General features: G+C 33.2%; 1 protein-coding gene across 7 annotated transcripts in view; it reads left to right on the top strand.

The window, feature by feature from the left end:
- Positions 1-17,898, top strand: part of LOC118750075 (eukaryotic translation initiation factor 4E-binding protein Mextli) — a 35,895-nt gene extending 17,997 nt beyond the window's left edge. The window contains exons 2-11 of one of the 7 annotated variants that reach the window (XR_004994348.1): positions 490-1,122; positions 1,205-1,448; positions 1,657-1,728; positions 2,512-2,572; positions 3,501-3,999; positions 4,066-4,330; positions 4,397-4,540; positions 4,609-4,727; positions 17,445-17,531; positions 17,714-17,801. Coding sequence is in view for 6 of the 7 variants with exons in the window: in XM_036484803.1 (XP_036340696.1) it covers positions 730-1,122; positions 1,205-1,448; positions 1,657-1,728; positions 2,512-2,572; positions 3,501-3,999; positions 4,066-4,330; positions 4,397-4,540; positions 4,609-6,056 (3,126 nt within the window). In the remaining variant the exon portion in view is untranslated. Of the gene's footprint in view, positions 1-489; positions 1,123-1,204; positions 1,449-1,656; positions 1,729-2,511; positions 2,573-3,500; positions 4,000-4,065; positions 4,331-4,396; positions 4,541-4,608; positions 7,988-17,444; positions 17,532-17,713 lie in introns of those variants that run through there. The other 6 variants (XM_036484809.1, XM_036484806.1, XM_036484807.1 and 3 more) reach the window with 6 other exon arrangements.
- Positions 17,899-18,700: the final 802 nt, after the last annotated feature.

Consider the following 18,700-nt stretch of genomic DNA (forward strand, 5'->3'; position numbering starts at 1 on the left):
AAAAAAACGGAAGCAGAGGCAGCGCATATGACACAGTTATTATCGTGGTAGGGCTTCAACGCTAATCAATATAATAATAATAATAATAATAATAATAGATTGACGCTTACAAATATGTTAGTGTTTGGAAATACACTCGGCGATTTGTCATTGCCTGCCGAGGGGCGACCGCTATTAGAAATTATTGTTATATTGTTTTTTTTTATGTTGGGTTGAACCGGGCTTGAAACTAGGCCCAGCGGAATGATGGGGCGCACTGCTAACCACTTCACCACAGCGGCCGCTTGTTTATATGAGAAATACAACAACAAAACAGTCTTCAAAACCTACAAAGTTAGAGGCCTAATAAATAATTGGACATGGTAAACATATAGCTGCGTAGGCCTACGTTTGCCCATAAAATTGTCGTTGACCGACACTTGCGAAAGCCCATTCATACACATAATCTAAAAATTATTAATTGTTTTGAATTTTTATTCACTCTTACAGGGGGAGGTGCGAACAGTCGTTTGAGATAATCTCGATTTTCCTTCAATTTAAATTGAAGCATTTTTTTATACAAGAAAATTACTTCAAACACACAGCAGCAATACAAACAACTATAGTTCCACGCTAATAAAGAATAAATAAAATAAAAAAAAACCAAAAAATTTCAATTGAACGACGAAATCAATTAACGATTTTAAACATTTAATCAAAAACCCTAACTCATCTACAAACAAAAAAATAATGGCGCACATTGGACGTACAGTTAAAAATGTTGAGGCGCCACGCCCATTAAAATCACAATCACGCTCATCACTGAAAAACAACTACATGCTGATCGAGGAGCTCATACAATTGATTGAGAATGTCGCGTTGACTCTACAATCGGGCATAAACAATACGGAACCGATGGCTGCGCTAGTGCAAAATTTACGCATACACGGACCACAATTGGAAACTGTATCTAAAGATACATTAGACCGTGCATTCGTTGTGTTCCGCAATGCTTCGCAGGACGAACGCTTAAATATTATGACGAGACTGAATTTGCTCGAATTGATAGAGTTGCGCGCCAAAGGCTGGGAAGACAATGGCTTCAATTCGTACTACAAAACCAAACAAGTAACGAACATCGATGTGAGTTAAATTTTTATTTTACCTTGCATCTCAATGTATTTGAAAAGTTAATTTGCTAATTTTTTCATTTGTTTCATTTTAGCTAACCGATGGACATATTGATCCAACGCAAACCGGGTTCCTAAGCACCTCCCCCACATTTGGTGGGGCTGGCGCGGCTGCGGCAGCAGCTATAGCAGCTGTTGGTTCGGCGCAGCAAACACAACTACTATTGGCACCGGGTGAGGTCATACGAAATTCGGGAAAGTTTCCGAAACCAACTAAAATACCAGGCAAAACTTATTGCAAAGATGAAGTGGTTATACGCAATGCAGATTCGGGAAAAGGTATATATATTTGTAATTTATTCAAAAAGTTAGCAAACAACTTTTTGAAATTACTATCTATGAAGTGCTGTGTATGTTGTACTACAAGAAACTGTGACTTATATACAGTGAATATTTACATACGTATATTTTTTCACATAAACTCTATTTAATTACTCTCAACTCTCTGTGTTTTGCCTGTTTTCTTGGACATGCGTGCGCATAAAAGTAATGGGCATTAAAGGCAGACGTGTCCATATGATTGAGGAATTAAGTGAAACGATAATTTCCTTCCAAAGAGGTAAAAAATACAAAATGTACACAAAGTTTAAAAAAGTTTGCTTAAATCAGCATTGTTAACCGCATACCTTGATGAAAAAACAAAACATATTTTTTAACAAATTCCGTGGGCTATGGCACTGTGTACGCTATTAACATTTTTTGTGGTTGCTTGCTGCTTTTAATCACCACTTTTGCATACGCTTTAATGCTGCAATAGCTTTAAGAGCGATTTATTGTAAGTTTAATTTTTCATTTCACTAAAATAAAGCTGAAAAGGCAATAACCAATCAAAAGATTTGCAATTTACGTGGGCGCGACTCAAAATATTTCATGTACTCAATTCATTTAACTTTAATTTAATTAATATTTGTTTATTTTGCATTTTCGAATTCTCATCTCATCGATGTAATAATTTCATGAAAGCAATTTCACACATTTTAAACATTCTGCATGCAAAAATACAGTGAAGCAGAAACATACATACATACATACATACATACAAATTAAATACATACACCATTTCACACGCCTGCATCGAAGCAGTTACATGTAAATACTTATGTATATGTACATACTTAAATAAGCAAAAAAATCATCTTAATTTTGCATTGAAATTTTCATTTTCATACTAAAAATATTTATAGAGTGCGCTGTGGCTCAGCTTGCTAGTGGCTACATACTTTAAGGTGGCATAATTTTGTCGTTGTCATACTTAAGTTTATAGCGATCCTAGTATAGTATGGGAGCCACTGATTTGCTGTAGATAAACATTAATATTTTTTTCATAATTTTCGTTCCATAGTAAATCCTGGCGCTAAGGAACGTTTGGTGCAAATAACGGGACCGACTGAAGAAAAAATCAAGTAAGTTCTTAAATATCTGCTCTACGTTGTGTTCGGTCATAGTCAACTTCCATCAGGTTTGATGTTTTTTTTATTTTTTTATTTTATTTTTTTAATTTTAATAATGATGAAAATAAAAACCAACTGCCACAGGGCGAACATATTTAAATTATCCCCATTCTTAATAGTGCTTGCTCAACTTTTTTATTTTATATGAATTGAATTGTCTGATTTAGCATAAGCCTGCCTCTAGCATGTCTTTCAAATCTGCTTTCAACAAAAGGTTTTGTTTTGACTAAAAGTTTGTTTAACTTATGGCTTTGACCAAGGGCCTATAATTTTTTGGACGCAAGCAATCCAACCTAACCTCACTTTCCTGGTGATTTTTTACTAAAGGATAAACTTTGCATAGCGTCCAATTTTGCTTATTTTCGTCTTAATCTGAAAGCTCCATTTTTTTGAATATCGGAAATAATCATTGAGATACATAGTTGCGAAAATTTTCGATAATTAAACATATTTCTTGTGATTATTCTTGAGCGCTGGAACTAAGCTTAAATTTCGTAACTGACGAGCTAAGTTAGTTGCTCTCAACTTAATGAACAATTTTCAGTGATTTCCTTTTTGGTTGTTGTTGTTTCCGACAGGGTGGGTGTATAATGTATTTTGGAACGAATTTCCGTCATCCCTTGTCAAATTTGGTTTGGAGACAAACCGGAACGAAAAATTACACTGAAGATGGCACAACGCCGAAACCGGTTTGTCTCCAAACCAAATTTGACAAGGGATGACGGAAATTCGTTCCAAAATACATCAATTTTCAGTGACTTTGTTAAGTATATTACGTTCACATCCCTTTATTAAACTTTTTTTTTTGAGTGATCTCTCTTTCATTCTGCATAACTTTCAGACCAAATTTTATTAATTCATTTTCCTCTCACACCTCAAGCTATGCCAAACAACTCATCGAGGATACCATACGTCGCAATGCCTCACCTGTACGTCTCGATCCAATTATTAGTAGCGGTCATGCTGGTGGCGGCGGCGGTGGCTCTTGTTCTTCCCTAGCGTCTTCCAATTCTGATGATGCCGTTACGCCACGTACACCAGGCGCTGGTGGTGCTGCCACAAGCAGCCTAGCTAATCGTCTAAGCTTCAATTCAGCGCAAAATTTCATGACTGGCTCTGCGGCAGCGGCGGCAGCAGCAGCAGCCGCTGCTGCACAACAGCAACAGGTCATGAATATGATGGGTGCCGTCGTTGGTAGCACTTCCACACCTACGGCTGTTGCCGCAGCTGCAGCTGCTGGTAAAGTGTTGCGTCCAAATCAGCAAATGTTATTGCATTCATTTTCCACCAATGATGCTTCTTTAGGTGAATACAAATACACGGTGAACGTGGGACAGCATCTGATAAAAATCACCGGCGATTGTTGTGACCTTGTGCGGGTAAGTAATATATGTGCGCTGACGAAAGTAAAAAAAAAATAGTTTCAAATTTTGTTCGTTTATTAGGTTGCAAAATTAGTGCTGGATGATTACTTTAGCAGCGCGGAGTTCTTAGCTTCAGTGGAGGCTGGCGCCGCATTTGATGGCAGCATTGTCAGTCCGATTTCAACACCGTCCACGCCTATGACTGCACCACAGTTCATGATGGGTACACCCTTGCACGCTGCACCACCGCTGGCAGATAGCGGAATCGGCTTAAATTATATGGCCGCACAGGCTGCCAATAGCGGTGTACATGATGGCGATGATGAAGTATTTGCTGATACAAATGGTTTGCTTCTCATTATTTCAAAAGTTTGCCAGTGAAATTCTATATTTACATGTAACTCTTTTGCAGCTGCCGGTCAAAGCAATGGCTTATCGCGTTCACGTAGAAGTCACTTTTCCCGTAAAGACTCTACACCAGAATCAGCAGCTAACTCAACAGCAGCACGTGGCAAAAATGATAACACCACTGCCGGCGCCGCCAGCGGCGATACGCGTAAGTGTGCTAGAGGTAACGGTAGGTACAAGGACATTCTAATAACATGTTTTGGTTTAACTTTACAGCACGAATTGTACACGAATACGAGCATTTGCTTTACTATGCGAAGAGTCCCCATTCCTGGGCACTGCCAGAGGAGTGGCAGAAAATCTGCGAAAAGTTCCCAGCCATCGTACGCAATAAGGTAACACAATTCAATGCCACAACAGGCACTGTTACTAATACAGCACCGATATTACGTGTTGCTTCCATTACTACCAATCCTACTATTTCTACTCCTACTTCTACTATTACTACTACCGTCACTGCAAATACGACCAGTACTTTGCCAAATATTGCTAGTAATAATAATAATAATAATATAAATAATCTCTATGCTAACGCCACAGTTGGCACCGTTGTTAGTGTCGTTAGTGCTAATGTAACGATTAGTAGTATAAATATGTCCACAAAAACTACAAATATGTTAGCGCAGTCACAACCGCCCACAGTTGTTAGTACAACACAAACACAAACACAGGCACAGCAGCAGGCTACACCTATGCACACCCACACTGGTGTCAGTTCAATCGCACACAATCGCCAGGTTTATGAGCTGCAAACACCATTACATATCAAGCGAAAAGGTTTCTTTAATCGTCAAATTGTCAGTATTGATGAGGAGGGCTACGATGCGCTGCAACATCAGCAACATCAATACCATACAGAGCGTCATTATAATACTAATGTCAATGCTGCTGGCGCTAATAGCTTATATCACCGCCCCTATGGCCAACGAGCAGATGCTAATGCCAATAATAGCAATAACCAACAAGCAATGCACTATCAACAACATCAACATCACCACGCATTGAATCAGCATCAACAAAAATTTATGTCTGCGCGCCCAGGTACTACCACTACCACTCCCAATTTCAATTATGCTAATATGCTATATAATGGCGCTGGTGCACTACCACCGGCAACTACACAAGCGCCACCTACCAACAATGTTTCGGCTAGCTTTAATAATGGCAACAATACGGCTGGTAACTCCACCCTTGCCCTTACCACTATGGATAATAAGCCACAAAAATTATTAAATAAACAAATTAAAATGATTTCCTCTATTACGGAGAACAGTTTTCTCAATGAGCCAACTGAAGAATCTACCAACAATGCACTTGAGTCTAACGAGAATGTTGAAAAAGGTGTTGATGTTGATGTTGATGTTGATGCTGATGCTGATGCTGATGCTGATGTTGTAGTAATTAGTGCCACTGAGGGCGAAAAGGTAAAGGTGGCTAAGAACAAATCAAGTAAATCGAGAAAAATTCGGCGCAACAAAGGAAGTAATGAGGTCATTGAAGTCTACGAAGACGATGATAATGATACTGACGTTGAGTTTGTTAGCGAAACAAAATATATGGATACCGAAATTGTCATCACTGCTGATGTTGTGGCAAATCAGAGACGTGCCACTGAGCGACCAAAATTTATGCGTGAGTTTCGATCGAATTCGACTTGCGATTAGTATAAAAATTAGGTGGCAATGAAAGGGAGGGAGCGAAGGTTTTAAAACGAAAGTAAAGTTTTGTATAAAATAGAAGGGACGTGAGATGAGTAAAATGAGAGTGGAATGCAAAAGTAATTACCATGATAAAAACTTTACAATAATTATAATTTTTGTATTATGGTAATTACGATAGAGGAATACTTTTCTCAACGAAAAATAAAAAAACTGAGTGAAGTTTTCAAAACGAGGAGACATTTTTTTTTTCATAGAGGAGCGTGTGTTAGTTGTGAAATACGACAAACCATTACTTTTTTTCAAGCAATAATTTCTGGGAAATTTCAGAAAGGTATCCATTATACATATTTCAAGAGGAAAACAATAAGCTAGCGGCGTTAGTCCTTAGAAAATAGTATTAGTCGTTTCGCGCTAGCAGTGCGAAAAGCCTAAAGCTTTTAAATATTTAAAAATTCGTCTGCATTTGATCCCAGTGTAAAAAATGTCACGGCTTTTTAGTGTTAGAAACCTTAAATGAAATACAAATTTATCCATTTGGCAGCTCAGTTGTCAATTATTTACACGAATGATTGCATGAATTGTTCAACAATACACAATCTCAAAAACGTTAAAAAATGTGTCAAACTGTCCCTATAAAATAGCGGAAAAAACTGTGTGGCATAATTTCTTTTTATAAATTAAGCCATCAAATTACATAGGTACATACATACAATATATTTTTTATACATAAAAGTATGAGGTGAAGGAAACCAAAGCAGCGTACACATATTTGAAAAATTTGTTCCTTTTAGTTATTATTAAGATTCTTTTATTTGATAAAAAAATAAATTTTATCTGTGGCATGCACAGTTTTGAAGTTAATTGCATAATAAAAACAAAAAAAAATATTTTAAGAATTTTACCGAAAAAAGCGAAGCTTCTAGACTACCGAATAATCAGTTTTGTGTAACTGTAAATGAAAAGCAAAATGAAATTAATGTATTATACATTTAATTAATCTGTGTTTTGGCTGTGAAACAGATTATTATTAACCAGAAAAAAATAAAATAAAAACTTGAATTGAAATGAAATATATAATTTAATGCAAAGGCAGTACACTTGCCCAAAATTTTTGAAAACGAAAAGAACATGCATTAAAATTAAACAAAATCGAGTTGAACACAAGTTTCACAAAAAAAAAAATGTTTTGCAAATTTTGTAGTTTTTTAGTAAAGTGAATATGCAAGCATTAGTACGGTAAAATAGAAAATACAATTAAGCAATTACAAACACCTACACACACACACACACAAAAGCAAACAGGGCCCAGTTTCGTGCAATGATATAAATTTATAAAAATGTGGGGAAATTGAAAATTTATTAAAAAATTATTACTTGATTTTTTTTTTGCACTTTAAGGGCTGCATTTATAGTGCGGTGTTAACTCACATTCGTCGGTAACTTTAAATTTTTGTAGGGGAAATCGATAGTTAATTGCCGATTTTGAATTAACTTGCCGCTGTGAAGAAGGCTAAGATTCTTTTTTTTTAACGCGTATTATACACTCATTGTAACAAAGTTCAGCCAGTTTTTTTTTTAATTCCAACGAACGTAAGCTTTGTTTTTGTAAAGCTTTATGGAATTACTTGAGGGGTTTCCCTTTATTTTTTTGGCAAGCGTAAGCGCAAATTAGTTTTAAGGCATGTACGAATTTTGCAAACCACCCGAAGGCTTCCCTCCCAATAGGCAATTCAATGAATTCAAGTGCTTCCTAAGGTTGGCCGCCATTAAAACCATATATATTTACAAAAAGAAATTTAAAAAAAAAATAAAATCGATTGAAAAATTTGCAACCTCAGTTCAGCGGTTCGAACCGTTTTAGCACCTTTGGATTGGTACGTCAAAACTTTTTTTTTGTCTTTCAACCGGGATTTCGGTCCGGGAATTAAAAAAAACTCGGGGAAAATTTCATTTTGAATATGGAAAATTGCGGTTTGGTCAATGGATCAGTTAATTAGTAGAAAAAAACTTAATCCGGTTCAAAACCGCTTCACGACCCCCTTAAAAATTATTAAATAACTTAACTGAAAAATTTATTAAATAAAAATTATAAAATATTTATAAAGATCATCGAGAAAGTATACTGCCTTATCCTGAGTTTTACCTGAAAAAAAGTTCACCCGAAAATTTGTAAAACCATGGAAACCAAGTGCGAAAACCGGTTCGGTGAAAATGAAACTCATGATAGGGCTGATAGTCATAAAAAATCGATCATAATTTGTTTTAAAAATAAAAATCATAAAAAAATATAGAGAAAAATTAAAATTAAAAAATATCGATCAGAAATAAAAACCTTGAAATATCAATAAAAAAATAACCGAAATGTATGGGTCATAAAATATCGATCAAAATTTAAAATTGAAAATCGTAAAATACAGATAGATACATTAGGTATTGTCGAAAAAATCTAAAAATAGCGATAAAAGCAATCGAAAAATAATATCACAGAACATCGATCAGAAATAGTAGTTAAATTGGAAATCATGAAATATCGGTAATCAATAAAGCGAAAATCATAAAGCCATTAAGTAAAATATTGATCAGAAATAATTTGTAACATAAAAAACCCTGAAATATCATAATTCATAAAATCATCTTAAAACATTGATAAAAATGTATCGTAAAAAATCAAAAACACCGATACAAGGTTATCAGAAAAAATAAAAATCATAAAATATCTGTCAGAATTAATCTGTAAAACAAAAATCATTAAATATTGAAAGCAAACCGTGTCGTAAATATCTATCAGAAAAATACTGAAAATCAATACAAACTTATCGCAAAAATTATAAATGGATACAAAAAATTATCGACAAAATAAAAATCATAAAATATAAATACAAATTATCGAAAAAATGAGAAAAAAGCATAAATAAAAAAAAAAAATAAATAAAAAAGTCCTAAATTGAAAAAATTATATCACTAAACATCGACAAAAATGGCAAATGTAAAATTTCACAAAATATTCATAAAATTGATCGCAAAAATCAGAATATCGATCAAAAATTAAAACCTTGATTAAAAATTGTCGAAAAATAATCGGTAAAATTAAACATAAATTGATGAAATCACTCATAAAAAAGATTAAAAATTATCGATAAAATAAAAAAATATTAAATCCATCATAACAAATAAAGTAAATATCATAAAGCATCAATCGAAAATAATTGCAATTACACAGTAGGGAGCCAAAAATTTCACAGCTAAACGGCCAATGACGTAAACTTATTCTTGACCTCTACATTACGATACCATTTTCAGAAAATCCGTATCAAATCAAAACTTGGAGCATTTAATGTAGAAATCTGTGGATAACACTGTGGAACACAAAAAATTAACCGCGAGTGCGCATATATCAGGTCATGGCTGTTGGCCATACGAACAATGCCTCATACTCAGTTTTACTAGATGAATTCGTGTTCTCAAAAAAAAAAAAACTATTTTCATGATTGGTCTATATTTGCTTTGTTTTGCTATTTGCAACGAATATAGGTAAGAAAAAACGATTGATTTTCCAAATATGGAGAAAAAGGTTTGGCCGCTATACTGAGTTTAAGGCAAGAGTGGGGAATAGGTAAATGAAAAAGCGCAATGATTTTTTTATGAAATACTAGCAGACCCGGCGAACTTCGTCCCGCCCAAAATTTTTATATATTTTATGGAAACTTTTTGGTCCAACATTTTCACCAACAATTCACGTTTACGATTTTCATTGGCACATTTGTCTGCTAAGATTAAGGTTTGGTGGTCATTTTCCGCTTTAAATAACCTAAGGAAAGTGTTATATCCGTTCTTGAAATACTCCAGTTGTGCGGCATTTCATAGCACGGTTATTCCCTCTTCCCTCCCTGGCGGCAAAAATACCCGGTTCTATAGTGAATGCCCTAGAAGCTTTACAGTATAGTAGGTGGCAATTTCAAAATGCGTGCGAATCATTGTTCTACAGAAATGCAATATACATATACTTATTTCAGACGAAATACCTTAAAAATTTTAACGCATAATAATATTGGAAAATCACATCCATTGGGCCAATTGCAACGCAGGAGCGTTCGATATACTCAATGGTGCAACAGGTTGATTTAATCTGACCTTCACGGCCCCTTTTCTCACTTGGCTATTTTTAGTAATAGCTCGACTTCAGCACCACTTGGCAGCACGTTTTTGCAATAGTATTGCATACATATTTAAAACATTAGCCAAATCGGATCATAAATAAGATTTTTGGTAATAACTCAACTACAGCGCCAACTGTCGGATTAAATTGTGAAACTAAACTATCCAGAGACCCACTCAAATACACAAAAAGTTTCGTTAAAATCCGTGCAACCGTTTAGGAGGATTTCACTCACAAACACACCTACAGAAGAATAAAAAAATTCATTCAAAGATAGCTAAAGGTCGGTACGTTTGTAGGCCTCACACCCCTTTTCAAATAGCCCAAATTTTCTCCATGAGTATGGGCTTGATTTCAACTATATACATATCTCTATACGAAGTTCCGGTACTGTACCATGAATACTTTCAGAGATATGCAGTATAAAAATTCGATTTATATGGGAGGTTCCACGTCCCCCTTTCCAACAGCTGCCCTCTTTCTTCATGAGTATGCGATCGATTTCGTATATCTCCATACCAAGTTTCAGAACTCTACCATGAACACTTCCAAAGATAGGCAGTATGAAAAATTCTGTTTGTATGGAAGATTCCACGCCCCCTTTTCCAATAGTTCCAATTATTCTCCAAGAGTATGCGATTTATTTCGTACATCTCCATACAAAACTCTAGAACTCTACCAAAAAATGTCCAGAGATAAGCAGTATGAAAAAATCGGTTTGTATGCGAGATGTCACACCCCTTTTTACAATAGCTAAAATTTTTCTCCAAGGGTATGCGATTGATTTCGTATATCTCCATACCAATTTCCAAAACTATACCATGCACACTTTCAGAGATATGTAGCATGAGAAACTCGGTTTGTATGGGAAGTGCCACGCCCCCTTTATATATAGATTTTTTTCAGCCTAAAACGATCCTTGGGACACGTGCGGCAGGTGGCAGTTTCAAAAAAATCGGTTCAGCCGCTCTCGAGCCTTGCGAAAACTAACAAACGGCTTTCTAAATATATATTAGTTGAGATATATTATATATTATAATTATATTTTGACAGTATCCGTTGTTTCTGATCGGCGCAAAAAAATCTTGCCTAGTGACGAATTCGCCCCTTCATATGGTCGTTACTTAGAGCTATTTATATTCGAAATTGCATGAAAATTGGAAAACAGGAATCTATAAGCTTATCCAGGCAAAAAGCTACCTACGTACCGAATTTTAAGCAAATCGGACCATAAATACAATTTCTTCGAACAATCGGTCCCTGGTCCACTTCTCGGACAAAATGGATCATATATGCTAAAAAGCTACCTACGTACCGAATTTTAAACAAATCGGACCGTAAGTACGATTTTTTCGAATAGATCAGTCCCTGGTCCACTTCTCGGAAAAAATTGACCATATATCCTAATATATGCTAAAAAACTACTTACGTACCGAATTTTAAGCAAATCGGACCATAAATTCGATTTTTTCACATATGCTAATACATGCTAAAAAGCTACCTGCGCACCGAATTTTAAGCAAATCTGACCGTAAATTCGATTTTTTCGAATAGATCCCTGGACCACTTCCCGGAAAAAATGGGTCATATATGCTAATATATGCTAAAAAGCTACTTACGTACTAAATTTTAAGAAAATGGGACTATAATGAGATTTTTTCGAATAGACCGGTCCCTGGTCCACCTACCCGAAAAAAAGTAAAATTTTTTTAGCCTAAAACATGGTGGTTACCGAAAGCTATTTGTATACAAAATTTCATGAAAATCGGACCAGCCGTTCGCCAGATTACCTGTTACAAAAAAAAGGGACTTCTCTTTACATATATAATTAGTATAGATGTGGAGAAAAACGACATACATATGTATGTACCTACATAGCACACTGGTAGAACATGGCGTATGAGTAACTTTTTCCCAGCTCATACATATGTATATCATTAAAATGTTCATTCCAAATGAATGATAAAAGAAGTTCACCCCGATTAGCTTTGATGGAACAACCATTCTTCAGTTTGAAGATTCATTCATAGTGACGGCACAAACGGCAAAAAAGTAGACCATACACCCCCGAGTCGTAAAGTATTTTGCAATGCAATTTCGAAAGAAAAATTTTGTTTCGTTTTCTTACATTTTTCTTAAAGTTGGATACTACTTATCCACCAGATCTCTTTTAAACCTATCGTACCACCCTAATGCCAGTAAATTACAGCTCACCAAAAATTATTAAACTTTTGTTGAGGAATCACTTTGATTATTCCAGTAAAACTATTTAAAACAATTTGTATTTCCGAATGTAGGTGTCACCGAAAAATGTAAAAAGTATACCACTATGTTCGGCAAAAAAAACCCAAATTGCCTTGCAAAAGTACTTTCTACTGTGGGGCTTACGGCGAGCTTTTTTTTGTATGCAGCAGTAAGAAAAAATAGTAAGCCTAATTTCGGGCTCATTACTCCGATCCATACCTGTGGTAGCACTTGAATTCAGCCTCAAAAACAAATGCTAGATGATTGGCTTAAACTCCAAAAACTAGAAAGAAGCATTCTTCGTAGAATTTAATACGATTCTTTCGTTGGAGATTTTCGATACCTCTTCTAGTTTAAGGAAGTACATTTAATAAAACTAAAAAAAAATTCATTTAATGTATTATGCACTTCAATGGTGCACAATTACAAATGCATACATACATAAGTATAAGATTTGTGCATATGTATATGTATTAATACTATATATTTAATAAATTTTATTTAATTATAAGCACAAATGCAATTACTTTTAAAGATATTTGGTATAATCTTTGACGTCTTACGTGCATATTTTAACTGCGTATATGTATGAGTATGTAAGTAGATATAGCATTGGCTGGCACACTACTACTTTTATCGCTTAGGTTTTCTTAGGTATCACTTAAACATAAGACCGTATACAGTTGAATTTTAAAAATTGCAATAAAGAGTATTTACTTAGATATTTTATCTAAAAAAAATTTTGGAGAAAAACAAACAACTACTGCTTTTTACCGCTTTATTTCACTTCACACATGGATTTAATTGAGCTCATCGTTCGACCAGTAAACTAAACGCATGCTTTCAACAGTATATACACAAATGGTACGGACTTGTTGTTTTTGGTGGTGGAGTTGCTTAAAAATTCATATCATGTACATATCATAAATAGCAACATCATACAGATAAATATGTTTCACGATTCCTTCCATACATCTGTATAGTCGTCAGCATTATAATGTCTTTGTGTCAATGATGAAATTTAAGAGAAGAAATGAAAAACTTTTTAAGTTAAAAAAGGAAATGGTAATTCCGAAATACTTTTTGAGCTGTTCTAAGCAAGCTAGTTCCTCAAAACATTACTTGGGCTATTTTGGGTTAATAACGACGAAATAATCCGCCAAAAGTTGCAAATTTGTTTATAGACAATTCAAAACTATTAACTTTTGACTTGCATCCCGAAGAATTAATTTAACGATAATATTTGTTTAGTTTACATTAAAAAAAATTCTAAAGTTTTTTTTTAAGAAAAATATGATGTGGATAAAAAAGTCGTTGGGTGTTTTTTGTAAGTTTTTCAAAGTCATTTATATATATAAAAACCAATTAATTATATATTCTCCCTGCTGTTCGACCACAATTTGTAATTAGGTAAGCTTCCCCATTTGTAGAAGGATCTTTATTCGTTTGTGAAAAACAAGAAAAAAGGTACTGATTTACCTCCTCTTCTGAATGTTAGTTATTCCACGCGAGATGTATTTAAGTAAATGAAACAATTGGAAGTCTTCCGGCACAAGTTCAGGCGAGGAAGTTGGGTTTGACAAAAATCCGACCCAGCTTTATTAAATAGACGGATAGCTAAAATCGTGTGTGATTCCGTTTTGACGTCATGGAACACAACTCGTTTTAGATTGACAAATTCAGGAAGTTTCTGGATGACAGATTCAATTATACTGCTCTTTTGAGGGACAGTACTCATCTAAAGTTATTGTTTTCTAAAAATTCATAAACCAAAAACCTCTTCCGATTCCCCTATATTGGGAGCATCATAGCCTTCCTTTGATGAAATTCTAACATAACTTTGGACCACGTTAACCGATTTCTATAATTTATTAAAGGAAAGGTGTCACCTCACAGGTGGTCACATATTAATTTGTTTTAAATCCGATCATGGGATCATGAAGACATCAACGATAATCTTAAATTTTTATATATGAGAGATTGGAAGCCAGTTTTGTGTTTTGCTTAAAAATTATGTTTGTGTGTTTTTTGTTTACGATTATTTTGAATTGTTTACATTTTCATATTTATTCTTATTGTTGCGAATACATACATACATATGTTTAGTCGACTAGGCAAATCCAAGATTGTAAGTTGGGTTTTGTTGTACGTTTTTAATTAACTATTTGTGACGATATATATGTGTATGCGTATTGTGTTTTTGCACTCCTTAAGATGCCAGCCGCTGTGTAGTGGTTAGCAGTGCGCAATTTCGCTCCGCAGGGCCTGCTTTCAAGCCCAGTTCAACCCAACATCAAAAAATAAAAAAATAAAAACTTTTTTCTAATAGCGGTCACCCCTCGGCAGGCAATGGCAAACCTCCGAGTGTATTTCTGCCATGAAAAACGGCTTCTCATAAAAATACAATCGCTGTTCGGAGTCGGCGTAAAACTGAAGATCCCTCCCCTTTGTGTGACAACATCAAGGCGCACGCCACAAATCGGAGGCGAAATATCGACAATAATAAACAAAAAGGAATTTAAGACATCCAGTTGTTTTTTTACCCTCGGCCTAGAGCTCAGAAAACAATTAAAAGACTTTTAGAAACTTATTTCATTTTCTTTTTTTTTATTTAATTTTCTTTTAGAATGAAATGTACACTGGCAGGTTCTGTAATTCACTTCCGAGTGAATTTCAACAAGAGTCAATTTGAATTGAAAGCGAATTTGGTTGAAATTCACTCGGAAGTGAATTGCAGGACCTGTCTGTATACATATATTTCATTCTAAAAGAAAATTAAATTAAAAAAATAAAATAAGTTTCTAAAAATCAAATGAAAAAAAAAATTGTCTTGTTAATATTTTAATTGTTTTCTGAACTCTTTTTCTTTTCCTTTTTTAATTTAGTTTTTTTCTATTAACATTGTTTAAAAATCTCTAAAACATTAGATTTTGTTTTAAAAGGAAAAATATTTCGTATTTAATTAAATTTTTAAGAACTTATGTTTTTTTATTTTTGTAGAGAAAAATATTTTTTTATCTAAGTTTTTATGTGCTTTTTTATTTTTATTTTTATTTTATTTATATTTTTTCATTTCTAATTTAAAAATTTTTAAATTTTTAGATTTTATTGTTTTAAAAAGATTTTTTTGCCATTTAATAATTAAGAACTCATTTTTTTTGTTTTTTCTTTTTTATTTTTTTTTAGAGAAAAATATATATATTTTTTAATTTAGTTTTTAGGTACTTTTTTCTTTATTTATTATTTTTTTTCTTATTTAAACATCTTTTAATATTTAGATTTTATTGCTTTAAAAACAAGCATATCTATTTTATTTTCATTTAATTTTTAGAAACTTATTTAATAATTGTTTGATTTAGTTTTTTTTATGTGTATATATTTTTTCTGATTCTTAGTTTTTCTTGCTATTAAAAGAAAAATATTTTTTTTCCATTTCATTTAATTTTAGAAAATTATTGCTAAAAGACAAACAGAAAAAACGCTAAGACCTTCTAGTCCGGGAGCTAGCGACAATTTTTAGTGAGTTATTTTATCGTTGATAAAAGTATGATGAGATTTTCAATATAATCACATAAATCACGAAAACCACTTACACCGAGTTAGCGGGATAACGCTTTCGTAGAGCATTAATATTGTGTAATAAAAAAAATCCCTTATTTTATCGTCGTTGGCCTATTGTGTGGTTATCAATTAACATTGGACAATATATATATATATATATCTATTTTTAAGTCGGTTTTTTTTTTTGCTAAAAATTACTTGTTGGAAATTTATGTTTGAAAATTTGTTTATATGAAAAAAATGTCAAAAATCAACGGTAAGTCCAAGATACTTAAAATTTGCCCGGTACTTTACTAAAATTTGAATACCAAAATTTTGTCTAAAGACGCTGATTAAGAAGTTAGAAATTTTGGTCAAACTTTGCAGAGTTTTCATAATTTTTGCACAAAGTCTGAAATTTGAATTTATATCGTGTTTGTTAAGTAATCAGCTATAATTTCATACGAAAATAATAAACGTTAAATAAACTAAGAACTAAAAGAAAAACAGCCAAAACTTACTAAAGTGTCGCGCCCCAGTTTTTATTTGGTTCGGTTTTGTTTTTTGCTTAAAAATTACTTGTTTATTACACAATGTTAACCCTCCTGACACAAAAGGTCTCACGGTGCGATGTAAGTGTTGTTGTTTGTTAATCTACAGAAGTAAATTTAAGTGCCCGATATGTGGCCTTTGACGATAAAATCGGCACATTTTTACTGTCGCTAACTCCCGGACTATTCTTGTTAGCAGGTCTTTCGAAAGACGGAAAAGAGCTTTCAAGGTAGTTGCCTACCGAAAGACTATGGTGAGTTGAAAAACAGTTGACAGAATCGCCGTGTTAATATATTTTTAAAGTTTATAAATATTAATTAGTCCCAATATCGAATAAAGAGCAAGTTTTTTTTTTTTTTTTGTCTGAACCAGAGACAAACCAACGCGGGCAGAAGACAGCACTCAGACCACATGCCGTCTTATTGTACTGTTGTAGGCTTACAAAATAATTTTTCATTTCTTAGTGCAATTATTCCTTCATGATATGGAAAACATATTAGTTTTATTGGTTTAGGTCTGCATTTAACCTCTCTTCACTGCGTTTATACATATTTTATTGTAACTTTTATTTTGGTTATGCTGCTCACTATTTATTTTGTACTAATATTGTCTTGTTCATAATTTTATTGTTTATTTGCTTTTATCCTTTTTTATTTTCATTTTGTTCTTATTATTCGTTGTTTATTAATTTTACATTTACACTCAAAAAAAATTAGCATAATACATATTTTAAGACATTTGGCTCTAAATGCGAGCATGTCTACTAAAATAAAAAAAATAAATAAAACATAAAACATAAAACATTACATACACACAAACCAAAGGTATATTTAATAGCTGTGTACATTTCAAATAACACAATCATTCATTTTCAACGCTCTAATCTGCATTCCCACAAGCCATCACCACCACCACCTCCATCATAACCACGCTTCATCGTCACGCTTAAGCCAATAAGAAAACTTAACTATTATCCTAAATTTAAGGTAAGCCAAAATTTTGTGACTAACAAACTCCAATTTGCCCTACATTGCAATTTATATAGTTTTTTACATAAATTTTATTATTTTCTCTTAATTGATTTCGTATGCTCTTCACACTCTACACACCAGTACACGCCGATCTTATTTGATTTTCTCCTTCTGTTTCTTTTTTGTTCATTCTACAGGATTTGGCAGATGAGAGTAATCGTTTCGATGGTGAAAAATATTTGGAATTGGTTAAATCGGTGAGCAAACGAAATATCGCTTCGGCCAGCGATGAAACGAGCGCCGATACTGAAAATCAGGAAAACGAATAAGCAAACGATTTCATATTCACCCTTTCTTCTTTTTTATTTTGTGAAAAAAAAGATTTTAACAGACGACCTATTTGAAAGTAGTAATTTTTGGTTTGAGACAAATTTATTTTTTTTTTCAGTAATATTATTTGCAAATTTGAATTCATTATTGAAATTTTTTTTAAGCAAAAACGAAAAAGGTTTAAGAAAAAAGCAATATTAGATATTTAACTATAAAAAATGCGAGCAATACAATGAAATTAAAAAAAAAACGCCCAAAAGGCAAAAAACCAAACCAAAAAATTCGGTTACGTGAAAAATTTTCAAGTAAATAAAAACGAAATTTATTATTCTTCGTATTTGTTTAAGACGAAAACTTTAAATATTGAATAATGTTTTTTGTATTTTATGTTTCATTAAACGAAGATGAACTCATTTAGATTTTTTTAGAATATATTTAGTGCCAATTTGATCAGTGCAGTGCGCATAGGAGGTGTTAAATTGTGCCTTACTAAAGCTTTGAGTTAGGTTAAAAAAATAAATGAATTAAATTGATTCCAGGTTAAGTTAAGAAGAGAAACGTTGAACACATCACTCATTATTCAATGGCGGTTTCTTTTCCACAAAAAAATGTGACCTTTTCATTGCCCTCTCCTTAGTATTTGTGCTTAGAGGGCACTGAGAAGGCAACATTTTTCGGTAGAAAAGAAAATCAACGTGAAAGTAATAAAAAATTGCTTTAAAAATTTAATATCGATTAAACTTTAACTAATTGCGTCACAGCAAATCAATTCCGAAAATTCGAAAGAAAGTTTTGAAAACAATTTTTTAAATTTTGATAATACAAGAATTTTTTTCTTTCAACATTGAAAACGT

This window comes from Rhagoletis pomonella, unplaced genomic scaffold (genome assembly GCF_013731165.1).
Source record: "Rhagoletis pomonella isolate Grant_MI unplaced genomic scaffold, Rhpom_1.0 Rhpom_scaffold_00129, whole genome shotgun sequence".
NCBI classification, from domain to species: Eukaryota; Metazoa; Arthropoda; class Insecta; order Diptera; family Tephritidae; genus Rhagoletis; species Rhagoletis pomonella.